The sequence below is a fragment of the Chelonoidis abingdonii genome, chromosome 2, assembly GCF_003597395.2.
Source record: "Chelonoidis abingdonii isolate Lonesome George chromosome 2, CheloAbing_2.0, whole genome shotgun sequence".
In the NCBI taxonomy this organism is placed as follows: domain Eukaryota; kingdom Metazoa; phylum Chordata; order Testudines; family Testudinidae; genus Chelonoidis; species Chelonoidis abingdonii.
The window spans coordinates 95,791,389-95,807,285 of record NC_133770.1 but is presented as its reverse complement, the minus strand read 5'-3'; the positions used below and the strand labels follow the sequence as shown (position 1 = coordinate 95,807,285).

General features: G+C 43.3%; 1 protein-coding gene across 1 annotated transcript in view; it reads left to right on the top strand.

Moving 5' to 3' along the window:
• The window catches only part of ELMO1 (engulfment and cell motility 1), a 472,781-nt gene that overhangs the window by 198,830 nt on the left and 258,054 nt on the right, over window positions 1-15,897 (top strand). Inside the window, exons 12-13 of the mRNA XM_032785439.2 lie at window positions 768-890; window positions 2,428-2,559. Coding sequence (XP_032641330.1) covers window positions 768-890; window positions 2,428-2,559 — 255 coding nt within the window. The remainder of the gene's footprint in view (window positions 1-767; window positions 891-2,427; window positions 2,560-15,897) is intronic.

Here is a 15,897-nt window from a genome sequence, read left to right as displayed (position 1 = left end):
TTTAGCGCTGCCGCTGAGTAGCATCATCTTGGTGGTTATGCCCATTTCTCTCCTTACACACTACTGGGCTAGTGACCTCTGATTACACTCTCTACAGAAACCCTTGGGGTGAAGATTGTATCAATCTAGTTAGCTTCCCTGGCATTTTTGTGTACCTCGGTGACTTTAAAATTATCCATAATTTTGGCATCTGCATTGTAACTTTGGTGATTTCTCTATTGTTTGTGGGCATTTCATTCTAATTTTAATTAATTTTAAACCATTTTCCTCATATAGAATGAGATCATCTGGTAGAGAGGTAGGAGTGTGGTTCATTTGTAATTGATTCCCTTGCAGCAACTGGCTTACTATGACAGCTGTATCAGCAGCATGAATACTCTTCTGCTTAGAAACTTTGTTCTCGTCACTCTTTCTTTAAATGCACTCTTTGCATGTGCCCTTCTGAAGAGGGTGCTCTTCAAAAGGATGACCTGGCAGCTAATTTCTGTTCTCTGTATGCACATGCTCTAGCTAGAGGGCAGGAGGAGAGGACTCTGTGCACTGCTTTCAGGAACTTTACTAAGGGATAGGATTTAATATCACCGCCCATGGAACACCCGTGTACCTAGTCACCATACTAGTATTGGGCTTGCCTTTTCCCCTTCAACAGTATGCATACACCACTGCTCGTCAAACACATACAGGAATGGAAACACCTGAGCCCACTGATGGGAAGCAGTGATTGGAAAAGAGTAGGTGACATTCACTTGTCTATCTTCCTTTCACAGCATGTTATCAGGGCCCAGAGGGCCATCAATAATGAAATGGCGCACCAGCTTTATGTTCTGCAAGTGCTCACCTTTAACCTTCTGGAGGACAGAATGATGACCAAAATGGATCCACAGGACCAGGTAAGCATCTCTCACAATCCAGGCTGAACAGTAAGGGGACAGATGTAGTGCCAAGCTTAGCCTTTAGAGCCAGGAAAGGCAGATTAATCAAAGTGGCACGTCTTAGCTGTCACGGATATCCCATGTGTGTTTATAAAGACTGATTTTCCAGGGAGTCTGAAATTAAGGCTGGATTTTTTGTTTGAAAAAGGAACTGCACAAACTGGTTTCTGTTATGCAAAAATGAGACAATAACCTGGCAAGTTTACCCCATCAGACCCCTATCTCTTGAGCTTGAGATTCATCAATTGAATTTAGCATCATCCTGAGCTAAATCTGTAAAGCATCCAGATCAGCATCAGTCTATTTTTTTTCTTATAATGTTTATCAGAACCACCTGAAATGGGTAGTCATGCTTGGTTGAATTCATTCATGTAGAACTAGAGCAAATGTTCAAATTAAAGGTATCTGATGTAGATAGAGTATGGTTAAATAACCCTGTAACTCTAGTTCATTCTTAATTTTAGGCTGTATTGGTTAAACAATAACTGTTTTTAGTATTACTTAGCTCCAACAATGTGTGTGATGCTGCACAGTAAACAAAATAGATAGTCCCTGCCCCAAAGAGCTTGCAGTTTAAAATAAGAGACTCGAAGTCAGGATGCCATGGGAAAGATTTTCAGGTCTTGTTTCTTTAATTTTAAAGGAGCTTCATGCAGGCTATATAGAAGAAATGGTTTTTTAAGAGGGACTTAAAGGAAGACAATATGATGGTTTGGGAAACTGAGATAGGTAGGATGTTCCACAGATAAGAGACAGCATTATCTATGGTTACATCGGAGCGATCATTGTGGACTCTCTTTTCTTTCAACATATAGAAGCGGGATAGTTTCTGCAACTTTTCACTCAGAAGGATACACACAGTTACCTGGTATACATCACACACTACATCATCAACCAAAGTAGCACTGTAGCTATAAATGGCAAAACAGTTATTACTGGCACAAGATATTCTTGCTGAGCTGCAGATGTGCAGCATTGATGTGATTTGAAACTACTTCAACATCGTCATCCCCTTAGTAACAAAAATCTGCTGTTCCTGAGACGAATGCTTAGGGGTCAGTCCTTCAAGGTTCTGAGAACGCTCTGACCTGGATCCAGCAAAACACTGAGCACAAACTGAAACTTGAAGCCCGTGAGTTATCCCATTGACTTCAGTGGTGTTATACACACATGGTTAAAGTTAAGTGTGGGCTGGAGTTCAACCTTGCAAGATTAAGTCATCAAGTGTCTATCAGGACACTAGTACTTCATGTCAGTCTTCTGAGGAATGAAATCCCTCAACTGTGAGGACTTGGGGAAATAGGGAGACATAAAGTTACTCTGTATGTCCATCTGTCTAAATCCTTAAAATTATATTCTGATAAAGTAAGATTGGGAGCTGGAAAGCACGCAGTATTTTGAGACATTCTTTTGTAGTTCCTTGCCGTGACTCAAAACAGGAGACATTTCTCTGCCTTTTTTTTAAAACTGACCTTTCCCTTTTGAACCCCCTCAGGCTCAGAGGGATATTATATTTGAACTCCGAAGAATTGCTTTCGATGCAGAGTCTGAACCCAACAACAGCAGTGGCAGTATTGAGAAACGCAAATCTATGTATACCCGAGACTATAAGAAACTTGGATTTATTGTGAGTATTTTTGCTGAAACCCAGGTGTTATTCTAACCTGTTGAATCCTGATCAGTATATCTATTATGGTACAGTCTGAAATCAGGGACCTCCAGCATAGCCTGACATTCCTGCTACTTCCTTCCCTTTAGTTTAAATGGAAAGTTAGTCAACAGAATATGCTTTAGTTTCTGATTGTTCCCTGCAAATTCTGTTAATATGAGTCATATTATTGCTTTAGCAGATGTGAATCCAGTGTGAATTAGTCAATGTAAACATTATAGCAAGAGAAAACGTACTGTAGACTATTAATTCCAAATCTGTCCTATGATAATCTTACTCATAATGGTATTTTGAATAAATAGACACCATCAAAGGGATCTATGGCATGAATTATTATCCATATATTCAGTTTCTAGTTATGTCAAATGATGAACACAGTAATGTTCAGGCAGAATGTTTTATTTAAATATAGGCTCCTGTGTTTTGGTTCTTAAAGCCTTTGGATCTTTTTTTTTATGCAGCAAAAGGGTATAGAGTATCTGACCCATTCAAATCAACAGGAGTTTTGCTGTTGACCTCAGTGGGACCAGGATTAGATCCGGATTACAATTTGATTAAATTGCTGTATAAATGTGTATGTATGTATAACGCCTTTCCTCATTCCAGAAACAGAGGACTGCCATGTAATGTAGTTAGCATTTTAATTTGTTGGTCACTGTAGATAGTTGGGTTATTACTCCTCAATTTGTTTGTATAAAGACAAAGCAAAATACTACACTTTAGGAAGGAAAAATCAAATGCGCAAATAAAAAACTGGGAATAGCTAACTAGTCAGTAAAACTGCTGGAAGGGATTGGGGTTATAGTGGACCACAAATTGAATATGCATCTACACTGTGAGAAAGGTTAAGTTTTGTGATATTTACCATTTTTCTTAGTCATAGAATCTGAAGTCAAGTGAAATCACCATAATCTCAGCGTTCGTTCTTTTTTTTTTTTTTAATTGCGTCTAGCCCTCATGGTTGTGGAGATAAGATTGAAAACATGAACCCTAAATATTCAAAAGCCAGAATATAAACAAAAAGAACTTCAAGTGTTTTGTTTTTAAATCTCAGGATTTGAAAGAAAATCCCATGATTTTGGGGGCCTAATTTATTAATTCTGAACACTCAAGGTTGGTAATTGTCTGAGCAAAGTCAGGTCTAATACTCAACTTGATGATGTTTGTCCGTCTAGCTTTTGAACGCCCTATCTGATCAATTCCAAAATTTCAGGAAATATTCTAGGCATCAGTGGGCACATCTCTACTGATTTTGGTGCAAATCAGAGCACTCAAAAAGCCTGATTCAGAGGAAATTCAGGGCCCCCAGGCTGCCTGGTGCTGCAGGCAGAGGAATTTCTGTGTTGCCCTCTGCTGCTTTGTACAGTTATCAGAGGCTGCAGCTAAACTTGCTGCATGGGGAAATTGTAATTGTGTATGATCCTCATGGGAGTGTAGGCCAGCTAGGGATTGCTGGAATGCATAGTGGTCTGGCTTCTTTCACTCTCCACTTTATCCCACCCCACCGCCAAACCACCCTCTCTGTTCTCTGAAGCACTAGGGGACGGAGATGCAGTAGGAAGATCCATCAGCTGTGTGTCTACAGGGGAGTTGTGGGAGGTTTCTGCTACCTGTGCATTGCTTGTCTGGCACAAAGAGAGCAGATTGTTGGCAGAGATTCTACCTCAGGATCCTTTGCCCCTGTCCCCTGGTGTAGGTCCTAGGAGTGTTCATCTGTGTACCAAGGAAGGTCTGGTTTCTTCTGTCTCACAAGCTGACCAAACAGTCTTTCAGATGGGGAGAGCAAAAGCTTGTCTCATCATTGACCTTCTCCTGTACAGCTTGTTCCCTTTCCTTATTTAGAGTGCAGATATTCTATCATTTCATCTCTCTGCATTTCAAAAAGCTTTACCACATTATTATGAAGGCAGTGCTAATAGAAAGTATAGCATAGACATGGCTTCAGAGGTTTACAATAACATTTGTAAAACCCCACAGTCAGAAAGCCACATTCCAGATGTTCATGATGGTCTGAAGGGATGCTTGTTATTAGTAGAGGTAGGTTTAAAATAATATAAGCCTGCTTAAGTTCAACAGAACAGTGAACAGTAAACCAAAAGAACATGATCCAATCAGAAGATATAAGATCCAATACATTTTAGAGATTTATTCTCTTAGCCTACTGCAAGTTAAGTACTCAGCAATGGTCTGAATTCTCTTTCTGTCCTTCTTTATCTGTTTTTGGCAGTAACATTGCAAACAATATTTACTTCTGGCAGCAAAACATTTGATAGCAATAATTATTTTTCCACAGTTTCAAAATATTGAAACAGAATAAAAAGATGGAAACAATACTGGTAAGTGCCAGATATTTATAAAAGCCCAAGTCACATATATGGGTAATGATAAAATAGGTCCTAATTTCACAAGCCATTGACATGATTCCTCAAGCTTGAAGAGGTTATTATATATTAACATCCAACACCTGCATTTCCACCCTCGTGCATATGAGTCCATTTAATCCTTGTAATCCAGACTGGGCAATAAATACTGCTAAAAAGCTGGTATCTTTCAAACTCATTCAGACTCTCTCTATATCTTTTTAAAGCATGCCCAACCTCAGGCCCATCTGTGAGAGACTGTAATATGCTTGTTTGCTTAAAGAGGTGGACCTTGCTAGTTTCCAAGGCATTTACATTGGCCACAATTCTTAAGGATGCTTCCAGCTTCTGTTTTAGGGCCAGATTTTGAGAAGTGTCTATCATGCAGCAGCTCCCATTGATTGTATAGAATGTGTGCACACATATACCAGGGTTTTTGTGCATAATATTTTATATATTATGTGGATGGTGCTGCTTAATGAGTCATGTTTTATCTTCATTGTTCAATGTGTGGCCCAATTTGTTGTTTACTGCACACTGTTCCAAGGCTGCCCAGAGGATTCAGGGGGCCTGGGGCAAAGCAATTTCAGGGGCCCCTTCCATAAAAAAATTGCAATACTATACAATACTATACTAGTATACTATACAATTCTCGTGGGGGCCCCTGCGGGACTTGATGCAAATTGTCCCACTTGCTCCACACCCACAGGCGGCCCTGGGAAAAATAAACCTTCTGCATTTCAGCACAAACCCAGTTTTCAGAAAATTTATTTACAAGGTATCACTGGTTTTCATCATCAGCTAGTGCTAAAAGGCACTAAAGCTCATTAAAAGAGTTTGACAAATATTTTCCATCAAAACTTTTTCTGGATCGAAAACTAGGGGGTTTTAAAAAGCAGAAAAAAATCATGGACAATGACTGCTTTTCTTCAAAATTTGTTATGGTTTTTTAATTGAAAAGCTGAAATTAGTCTGCCAGAACCTGAATATGGTTTGGGGTTTCAGAAGTGTGTGGTCAAATATTTGCAGCTTGCTGTGTTTGATTGTTTAAAGAAACAATACAAAAATTCTGCTTAAAAAAAGTCCAAAACTTTTGAACCACCTCAGCTTGTGACCAAACGCCCAAGCCCATCCAGTCAGAGATTTTTTCCAGGTTTCTGATACTGGAAGCCTCATATCTGTCTCCAAAACTTTTGGATTCATTTGGTTAGAACATAAGAACAGCCATACTGGGTCAAACCAAAGGTCCATCCAGCCCAGTATCCTGTCTACTGACAATGGCCAATGCCAAGTGCCCCAGAGGGAGTAAACCTAACAGGTAATGATCAAATGATCTCTCTCCTGCCATCCATCGCGCTCTGTGACAAACACCTTCTTATCCATCCTGCTAATAGCCATTATGGACTTAACTCATGCATTAGCTGTTTCCTAGAGACGTGGCTCCATGGGATTCCTCACAAAACTGGAGGATCCGTTACTGTGGTTTTCTTTAGTATATACTTATGTATATACTCCATGAACTGAGATTTGATAGCTTGTTCCAGATTGGCGTGAGCATTGCTGTGAAAACTGAATTGCTCAAAATAGCATTGCATGTGAATGGAACGGTGCTAATACATGAAATAACACAGAGGTTTCAAATGGGGAGTAGGAACTTTCAGGGGTTCACAAGGTTATTCTGGGGGTCGCAGCTGTCAGCTCTCACCTCAACCCCGCTTTGCTCTCAGCATTTATAAGACGATGTAAAGTATATAAAAAGTTCGTTTTAATTTATAGGGGGGCTCACTCAGTGATGGTTGCTACGTGAAAGGGGGTCTACAGTATAAAAGTTTGATAACCACTGAATATCTTTTCCCCCAATGGGAATAACTAGAATGGCTAAGGGGGGAAAAGGGGGGTCCCTTGTCCTTGGTGGGTTTGGGAAAGGATCATTACTTCTTCATAAGTCTATTAGTGTGCCACCGATTCTTTGATGCTTTTTACAGAATCCAGTGACTAACACGGTTACCTCTGATACTCTTCTCATTTATGTGACTCCTCCCAGTCTGGCAATTTTTAATGAAGCTTACCTTCCCCTGACATCATTCTTTTCTCTGATGGATTGAAATCAAATATAGACTAAATTTGGCATTGGAAGTGAAGGATGGTAGCCCTAACGAAAAGCTAACAGCTTGGCTGCTTCTGCAAGCCTCAACTGCTGAATGAGCTTTAGGGGTAAGGGGCAGGCTTGCCTCCCAAACAGCTGGCCTCTGTCCCCATCCGACCCCCCACCTGTCCTGCCCCTGACTGGCCCCTCAGTAATCCCCGAACCATCCGTACTCCTTGTCCTCACTGTCCCGGAGACCCACCATCCCGGGGAAAAAAAAACCACCCTGCTCCCTGTCCTGACCCCTATCCACACACCCCTCCGCTGAGTCCTGACAGACCCCCAGAATGCCCACAATCCAACCCCCTATTCCCTGACCTCCCTCCTCCCTGTGCCCTGACTGTCCCTGGGACTCCCTGCCCCTTAGCCAACCCCCCCAGCCCCACCCCCTTAGCCCTGGCTCCCCCCTCACCCGGAGCCTGAGCGCATCCAGGAGCTTCGCTCGACAGCTGCAGCGTGGCTCCGCCCCGCTCAGGGCCGCGTGGTCAGGGGGCGGGGCTGCAAGCTCCAGGCCGAGCAAAGGGAGAGCTTTGCCTGGAGCTTGCAACCCCACCCCTTACTACACGGCTGTGAGTGGGGTGGAGCTCAGGGGCCCCGCCGGAGCCACGCTGCAGAGCTTTCCAGGGCTGCAACTGGATATGCTGAGGCTTCGGGAGAGGGCCAGGGGCGGGGCCGGGGAGGGAGCCTTGGCCGTTCTTGTGGGGGCCCCTGCGGAGCCCGGGGCCTGGGGCAAATTGCCCCACTTGCCCCCCCCTCTGGGCGGCCCTGCACTGTTCAAACCCCACTCTGAAGACACAATTACTAATTTCCTCACTGGCTTCTAGTCCCAATCTCCTTGTCAAACCAATTTCCCCCTTAGTCCTCCAGTTCTGGCAACCTTTTCTTTAATGGTTCTAGCACACCATGGTTTGGAGCAGGGACTGGTGGGGTGGGCAGACTGGGCCTGGGATCCAAGGGAGAAGTGGGGTACATGGAGAATGGAATTAGGAATACTAGGTATGTCTTCACTGCAACAAAATACTTGCAGCTAGCTCATCAGCTGACACAGGCTCACGAGCCTTGGGCTGTGGGGCTTTAAAGCTGCCCTGTAGTTGTTCAGACTCGGGCTGGAGCCTGGGCTCTGGGCCCCTGCTAGGTGGGAGGGTGCCAGAGTCTGGGCTCCAGCCCGAGTGCACTGCAATTTTATAGCCCTGCAACCCAAGCCCTGAGAGCCTGAGTCAGCTGACATGGGCCAGCTGTGGGTGTGCCTAGTGTTCCTAATTCCATTCTCCGTGTACCCCTCTTCTCCCTTGGATCCCATGCCCAGCCTGCCCACCCCATCAGTCCCTGCTCCAAAGTATGGGAGCGTTAAAACTATTAAAGAAAAGGTTGCCAGGATTTTTTAACACGAGAAAAGCAACTTATTTCCCCCAGCCTTGCTCTCAGAAATAGTTCAACTGGTTTGGCTGAAAATTTCCAGAAACATCCAACCTGAGGCAGACACCGAGAATGGAAAATTTCAGCACAAATGATTCAAGTTTGGCCAAGTTAAAAGCACTGAAAACAGGATCTTATAATAGGAAATGTTAGACAACCTTAATAATGGGCAGCACTACTAGCCCTGCCTGTAAAACATCATCACTTAGTTAAATGTTTTCTGTTTTTTTATGTAACATAAATGAATGAGGATTGAACAACTGTTTATTGAACTTAAATTCTTCAACCAGGGTTGTCTATATTCATTACTCTTACTTCTACAGTGTTGTTACTTGTAGACTGCCATTTCGGACTGAGAAATAGCTACGTGTGCTTTATCAGTTTAAACAGCTCCTAAGATATTACTATTTATTTCCTGCAACCTAAAATTAATGGAAATAAATATGGTCACAAATTCAGTGATGCACATTATTTGTTGTAAAATAAAATTCTTCTTTGATATCTTCTGATTAAAAATGTAATGTCGCTCTAGTTGAACAATTCAGGATCCCTATGTCATAGTTGTTAGCCTTTGCTAATTAGTTTTATATGAAGAAAAGAAAAACCTCTGGGAAAACATTTAGTTAAAGGACAATGCAGACAACTGGACAATTTGTTTGGAGCAGATTAGCTGCAGTCAGTTAAGCAGTAAGTTGAGAAACGGCTCAAGAGAAAAAAATTTTTGAGCAAGACTTTGGGGGCAGGTGCCATGCCTTGTGGGAGTATTTAACATGAAGCTGAATTCCAGATCCTACAGCTGTCTCAAGTTAATAATGTCAATCAGATCACATCACCCTTACTGGGTATTTGGAGTAGCTAATGGCAGCTGTTTATTAAACAAAATATGGTGCCTTTCTGGCCAACGGGAGTAAGAAAACAGCAGGGGCAAGGAGAGAGAACTTGGTGGTGGGTTAGTAGTAGTTATTGCTGGGTGGTGGAAGGTGAGCATTCATTTTCTTTCCAAACACAAGAGGCTTGGCACTTGAAGGGTGACAGTCTTATTATGGGCTATAGTACTGGGGAAGCCGAGAACAAGAGTTTGGGAGTTGTCGTTTTAGGAGTGAAATCTGGAGCTGGTATAAAATCAAATTTATGGGAGTGAGACTAGATGGTTTCAGTGGTCTTTTCTGGCTGTATTGTTTATGGTTCAGTGACATTTCCTTCTGTCAATAATATCCTGCCATGCTGGGGAGGGCTACATTATTTATCTCCTGGGAACACTTAGGAATCTCATATTATAGTAGAAGAGATGCTTTATTTAAATCCTTTTCTCGGGTTAGGCAATGGGCGAGAAATGGGTGGATGACATCACATTAGCCCCTGTCTTACTCTCAGTGAAGTCCATAAGAATTCAGAACTGCTGATTTATTTGTTTGTTAATTTGCAGTCTTAGCTGTGGCTATTATTTGAATACTTCTACTATTGCAGAAAAAAAACCTAGCCAAACTGCTACATATTTGTGAGAGAGGTTCATTTGTTCTAAACCTGGGCAAACAGTATCTAAACCATCTAGATATTACATATTCTTGTTGGTGTTTTTCAATTTAAAAATACTTCAACTACATTTTTGGCACTGAATTGTGTATCTGAGCTTGAGAAGCTTGAGAATTGGGCTTTGTAAATGGAATTAAAAGGCCTTTCCATCTTCCCCATTGGGGATTCCATCAAGTCCACTAATGGCTATTAGCCAGGATGGGTAAGGAATGGTGTCCCTAACCTCTGTTTGTCAGAGGGTGGAGATGGATGGCAGGAGAGAGATCACTTGATCATTACCTGTTAGGTTCACTCCCTCTGGGGCATCTGGCATTAGTCACTGTCGGTAGACAGGATACTGGGCTGGATGGACTGTCTTATGTTCTTATTCAAGAATCCTCCTTTTGTTGTATCTTTTGGAGCTGCTTTATAATCAATTTCAGTCTTTGAATATAAATTTATTAGTCTCTAAGGTGCCACAAGTACTCCTGTTCTTTTTGCAGATACAGACTAACGTGGCTGTTACTCTGAAACCTGAATAATTAATGTTCTTCTTTACATATCACTTGTGCTTTAAGTAGCTTATTGCAATTCTTTCTTCAGCCCTTTTCAGGGACTAAGCTAAGGCCTTATCTACAATAAGAAATAAAGTCATCACTGATAGCTGTTGTCAGGAGCACTTGGTTAACTGACCTAGTTTAATTATGAGTGTAGGTGAAAGCAAACCATCTGAGCTAACTCTCAGAGTGGAAGAGACTTGTGTTTCCAAGGACTTAAATGAAAATGCTGAACAGTCAGTAATCTGTCAAACTTGCCAGCTTCACACTTTCTGTATTTTTTTTCTGTTAGCTACAGCTTGATAAGGAATTAGTTTTCCATGAAGAGTTTTAATACATCTTAACTAGCAGTATTCCCCCCAACCCTTGTGCCCTCCCCCCCACAAACCTTATGAGTGAATTTTGCTCTTATGTTCCATGACAGGCTTATTGCTACTGTATTTCATCCTCCAGCCGCCCCCACCAAGCAACCCAATAAATATCCAGAATCACAGGCTCTCACCAGCACAAAACATTGGTGTGCCAGCACTGACTCTGACGTGCAGCATCATTGTGCTTGGTTGTTTGAAGCTCTTCCAAGTAGATGTTTTCTAGGCACGTACATTAGAGATGTAGGTTGTCTGATTTTGACCTTCGTTACCCTGCTCTTAGTCTGTGGTAACTCCACTGAAATCAATGGATTTTACTCTAGATTTACACTGGGGTAACAGAGATTAGGGTCTGGTCCGGAGCCTGCTGACTGGGAGTTTGTCAGTGGCATAGCATAAACTGCCAAAAAACTTTCTGTTTTATGTTATCACTGGCAATTAGTGAGGTTTCTGTTTACAGTGGTCTGTGTAGGGAACTGTTTGCTCATGTTATGCAATCAGGCAGGGAAAGCAGAGCATTTCTGAAAGATTATATCATGTGCTGGTTGCTTTGTGAGGCCAAATGCCAAAGACCAAGCGGTTTCAGCCATTCTGGAGAGAAGTGTGTTAATCCCCAGAATTGCCCTGGCTACAGTACTGCTATTATCAAAAGCAAACTGAGAAGTAGAAGGAAAAAAGTCAGCATCTAACTGAGCCTATTCTGGAGCTAATAACCACAGCAGTTCTGATTTACTTTCCCACTTTTCCTACTAGTGAGCAAGGTTGGATATCCCATTGTGACTTTAATTACAGAGCCTTCATGTTGCGTGGCTAGAGCTAGACAGGGATGCAGTGTCATCAGTTCAGCCTTTTAAATCTCTTGCAGCCAGGAATTTAAAAAGTTCATCACAAAGCAGCTGGAAGGATTTTCTTTTACCATGCCCACAACTTGCTGGTCCTGTGTTGCATAAACAGAAGCCAAAGGCTCAGCTCTGGACTTCATTGGAAACAGGTCAGGAAAAAACAGCTGCTCGTAGCAGAAATGGGTGACCGAAAAATACTTCTTGTTCTTTTTTAATGATTCAGACAAACATGAGTTGCAAAGAGTAATGCCGATCAGTCTCAGTGCTACGTGGTTGTTCAGTTACATGCCTGCTCTTTTTTGCATAGGCTGTTCTGCTTGGAGGAACAGCATTTGTCACTGCCACAGAACATGGCTGCTCCCCATTTGTCATACCGGTCTTCTACTGCCTGACCTCTGCTGCTCCCTTCATTCTTCTTACTCGGATAGCTTTAACACACATCATTTCACTACCTGCTTTCTTATTCCAGATGAAAAGAAATAGGGGGAAAGAAACGCTTATTGGTAGGATTTAACTCAGTGAAGGATTGAAAGCTTTCTTTAATTACCTTTTGTTGTGTTTATCCTGGCCCATCCTTTCGTAGGAGGCATTGTGCTTTTTTGTTGTTGTTGTTTTTGGACTGGGTTGGGGGACAGTTCCTTCTCTCCCTCCCATGCCTCTGCACACAGTCAGCCACTTGTTACCACATGATGGGTCTGGTGAATATTTGCTGGTGTACTTACTGCTACTCTTTTTTTATTTAAAAAAATCATTGTGTTGCCCTTTTACATATCAATAATACTTTCCACTTCCATGGTGCCATCTGGGGATGTCAGAGCACTTAACAAGACCCTGGTGAAATAGATGGAATTAACCCCATCTTATAGGTGGGGTAAATGAAGGGCAGAGAGATCAAGTGGCAAATGTGGGACTAGATCCCAAACCTCATGACTCGCAGTTCTCTGCACTAACTACTTTACCATACTTTTATTGGCTTAAAAGCTGAGTATTTACAATACAACCATTTAGCCCAATATGTTTTAACTTAATTAGTTTAAGAAGTCCCTGCTTCCTTAACCTATCTAGATATGTAATGGGTGAATTCTAGTCCAGGATGCTCTGTCACAAGATGAACATGTGTCAACCCCCCATTCAGTTTCCCTAATTTTGTCATTACCTGTCTTATAAATGGCTTTCTGGGCACGGTTACAAAATATGTGTGGTTAGGCAGAAATACAAGCTGTTTACTGGACAGGCTGAGGTAATTTCAGTATCCCAAATGCACGGATCCCTTCTACCTATCCCATCAAAGAGCATACCATCCGGGAGCTTCCATGGAAAATGTATGCTTCACCTATACATCAACACACTGGACTGCTAATAAAACAGTAGACTGAAGGAAGGAAATCAACATAAACTGTGCTGATTTGCCCACCTTATATAAATGTAACTTTAAGCCCCTCATGGCCAAGATGGAGTCTGCTTGGCAGGCAGCTCTCACCAAGAGAAGGTACGCATACAAATGCAGCAGAGAAAGTCCCTTCCACCCTGGGGCACCTGTTCCAAACCCCCCAGAGTGAACACACACAGACACACACATACACCAGACGAGTACAATGAATATAGGAAAGGGAAATATTTATTTACAGAGGGATGAAAGGAGAAAAACAACAGGGGGAAATATAGGGGGAGCAGTAAAGCAGGGTTGCATTCAATACAAGGCCTCGCAGTCCAAGTGGTACCACAGTCTGAAAGGGCAGACACTCTGCAATGTGTCTGCACACAGAGTTCAGGCATCCTTGGCAAAGTTCCAATCCAGTGGTGAGTCTTGGGTGCTCCTGGTCATCTTTGGCACCAGTGAACTTTCCCCAACAAACCCCTGCGGTGCCCTCTTCTACTGCTCTCTGCAAAGCCACCCAGAGTGACCACCTCCCCACTTAACTAGCTAACAGCCTCCCTCCTTATTCCCAATGTAAAGTTACAAGCCCCAGTGCTCATGGTCCCATACAGCTCTGGGCAGCAGTGATATTAGGTCCAACTCTGGTTTATCCTTCTCCCTGGCACAGTGCTGCTCCTGGCTCCTGTCCTGGGGTGTCTCCGATCAGCTGCTCTGTCCCTCCCAGGCTTCAGGCAGGTTCTCGGCTGCTTCACTCTCTGAGGGCCTGCTTGTTCCAGCCCTTCTGTCTGGCACTCTAGACCAGGCCTCTCCCTTCTCTCTCTGCTCCCTTCCCCCTAACAGCACTTCCTCCTTCTGGAACAATCAGTGCTCCCTCCTCAGGAAAAAGATTTAAAGGGACTATGCTGTCTAAACCCCAAGGGGATTACATAAAGAACAAAGCTGAACGGTTTGGTTGCCTGTCATCAGGGAGGCAGGTTACTCAGCAAAATTTAACATCCTTTGAAACAGAAGACAAACACATACCATGTTGACAGCACAAAGTTGCAAGAAAAGTAGCCTTTGTCTTCTCTAAGATCAGCATATCTTTAAAATTATCTTTAAAAGTAGCCTCAGTTAGGCTGGTCAGGGAAGCCTGCGCAGACATGGGTGCTCCTGGCCGGCCTCAGTGAGGTCGGTCGGGGCTGCCTGGACAAAAATGGGAATGACTCAAGAAGGTCATTCTCGTCTTAAGTTTCATCTAATAGAGATTCAGTCCTGCCTGGAATATCATGCCAGCTGGAGGCTTCTGCCTCAGGCTGCTCTCCCAGGTGGCGCACCATGTGGTCGCACCCACCCCAGTCTACGCCTTGCTCCCATAGCTCATGAAACCTGGACAGTAGTAAGGAGCAGTTCAACTATAAGCTGAGCAAGTGCAGAATGGTGGTAGAATGTGCCTTTGGGCATTTTAAAGCTCTCTGGTGCAGTTTACTGACTCGGTTAGACCTCAGCGAAACCAATATTCCCATCGTTATTACTGCTTGCTGTGTGCTCCATAATAACTGTGAGAGTAATGGGGAGACATTTATGGTGGGATGGAAGGTTGAGGCAAATCGCCTGGCCACTGATTACATGCATCCAGATACCAGGGCAGTTAAAAGAGCACAGCAGGGCACACTGTGTATCAGAGAAGCTTTGAAAACCAGTTTCATGACTGGCCAGGCTACAGTGTGAAAGTTCTGTTTGTCCCTCCTTGTTAAACCTTCCCTCTCCTTGGTTCACTCTATTTCCCTGTAAGCCAACCGCCCTCCCCTCCCCGCTTTGATCTCCACTTGCAGAGGCAATAAAGTCATTATTGTTTCAAATTCATGCATTCTTTATTCATTTGTCACAGAAATGGAGGGAAAACTGCCAAGGTAACCCAGGAGGGGTGGGGGAAGAGGGAAGTGTAGGGGTGGGGTTGTTGTAGGGTCACCCCTTAGAATGGCATGCAGCTCATCATAGAAGCGGCATGTCTGGGGCTCTGACCCCGGCTTGGTCATTTGCCTCTCTGGTTCTTTGGTAGGCTTGCCTGAGCTCCTTAAGTTTCACAGGTCACTGCTGTGGGTCCCTGTTATAACCTCTGTCCTTCATGCCCTTGGAGATTTTTTTCAAATATTCTGGCATTTTGTCTTTTGGAACGGAGTTCGGATAGTACGGATTCATCTCCCCATACAGTGATCAGATGCCGTACCTCCTGTTTGGTCCATGCTGGAGCTCTTTTGCAATTCTGGGACTACATGGTCACCTGTGCTGATCAGCTCTGCATGGTCACCTGGGCTGATCAGCTCGCCACGCTGGCCAAACAGGAAATGAAATTCAAAAGTTTGCGGGGCTTTTCCTGACTACCTGGCCAGTGCATCTGAGTAGAGAATGCTGTCCAGAGCAGTCACAATGGAGCACTCCGGGATAGCTCCCGGAGGCCAATACCATTGAATTGCATCCACACTACTCCAAATTTGACTCAGCAGGGTCGATTTCAGCACTAATCCCCTCGTCAGGGAGGAGTACAGAAATTGATTTTAAGAGCCGTCTAAGTTGACAAAAATGGCTTCGTCGTGTGGACAGGTGCAGGGTTAAATCGATCTAAGGCTGCAAAATTCAACCTAAAATTGTAGTGTAGACCAGGGCTAAGTAACATATGAGTAATCCCACTGATTGATTTAAGTGAGAAGGCTCATCTAACAAGTGCTACTCAAGAT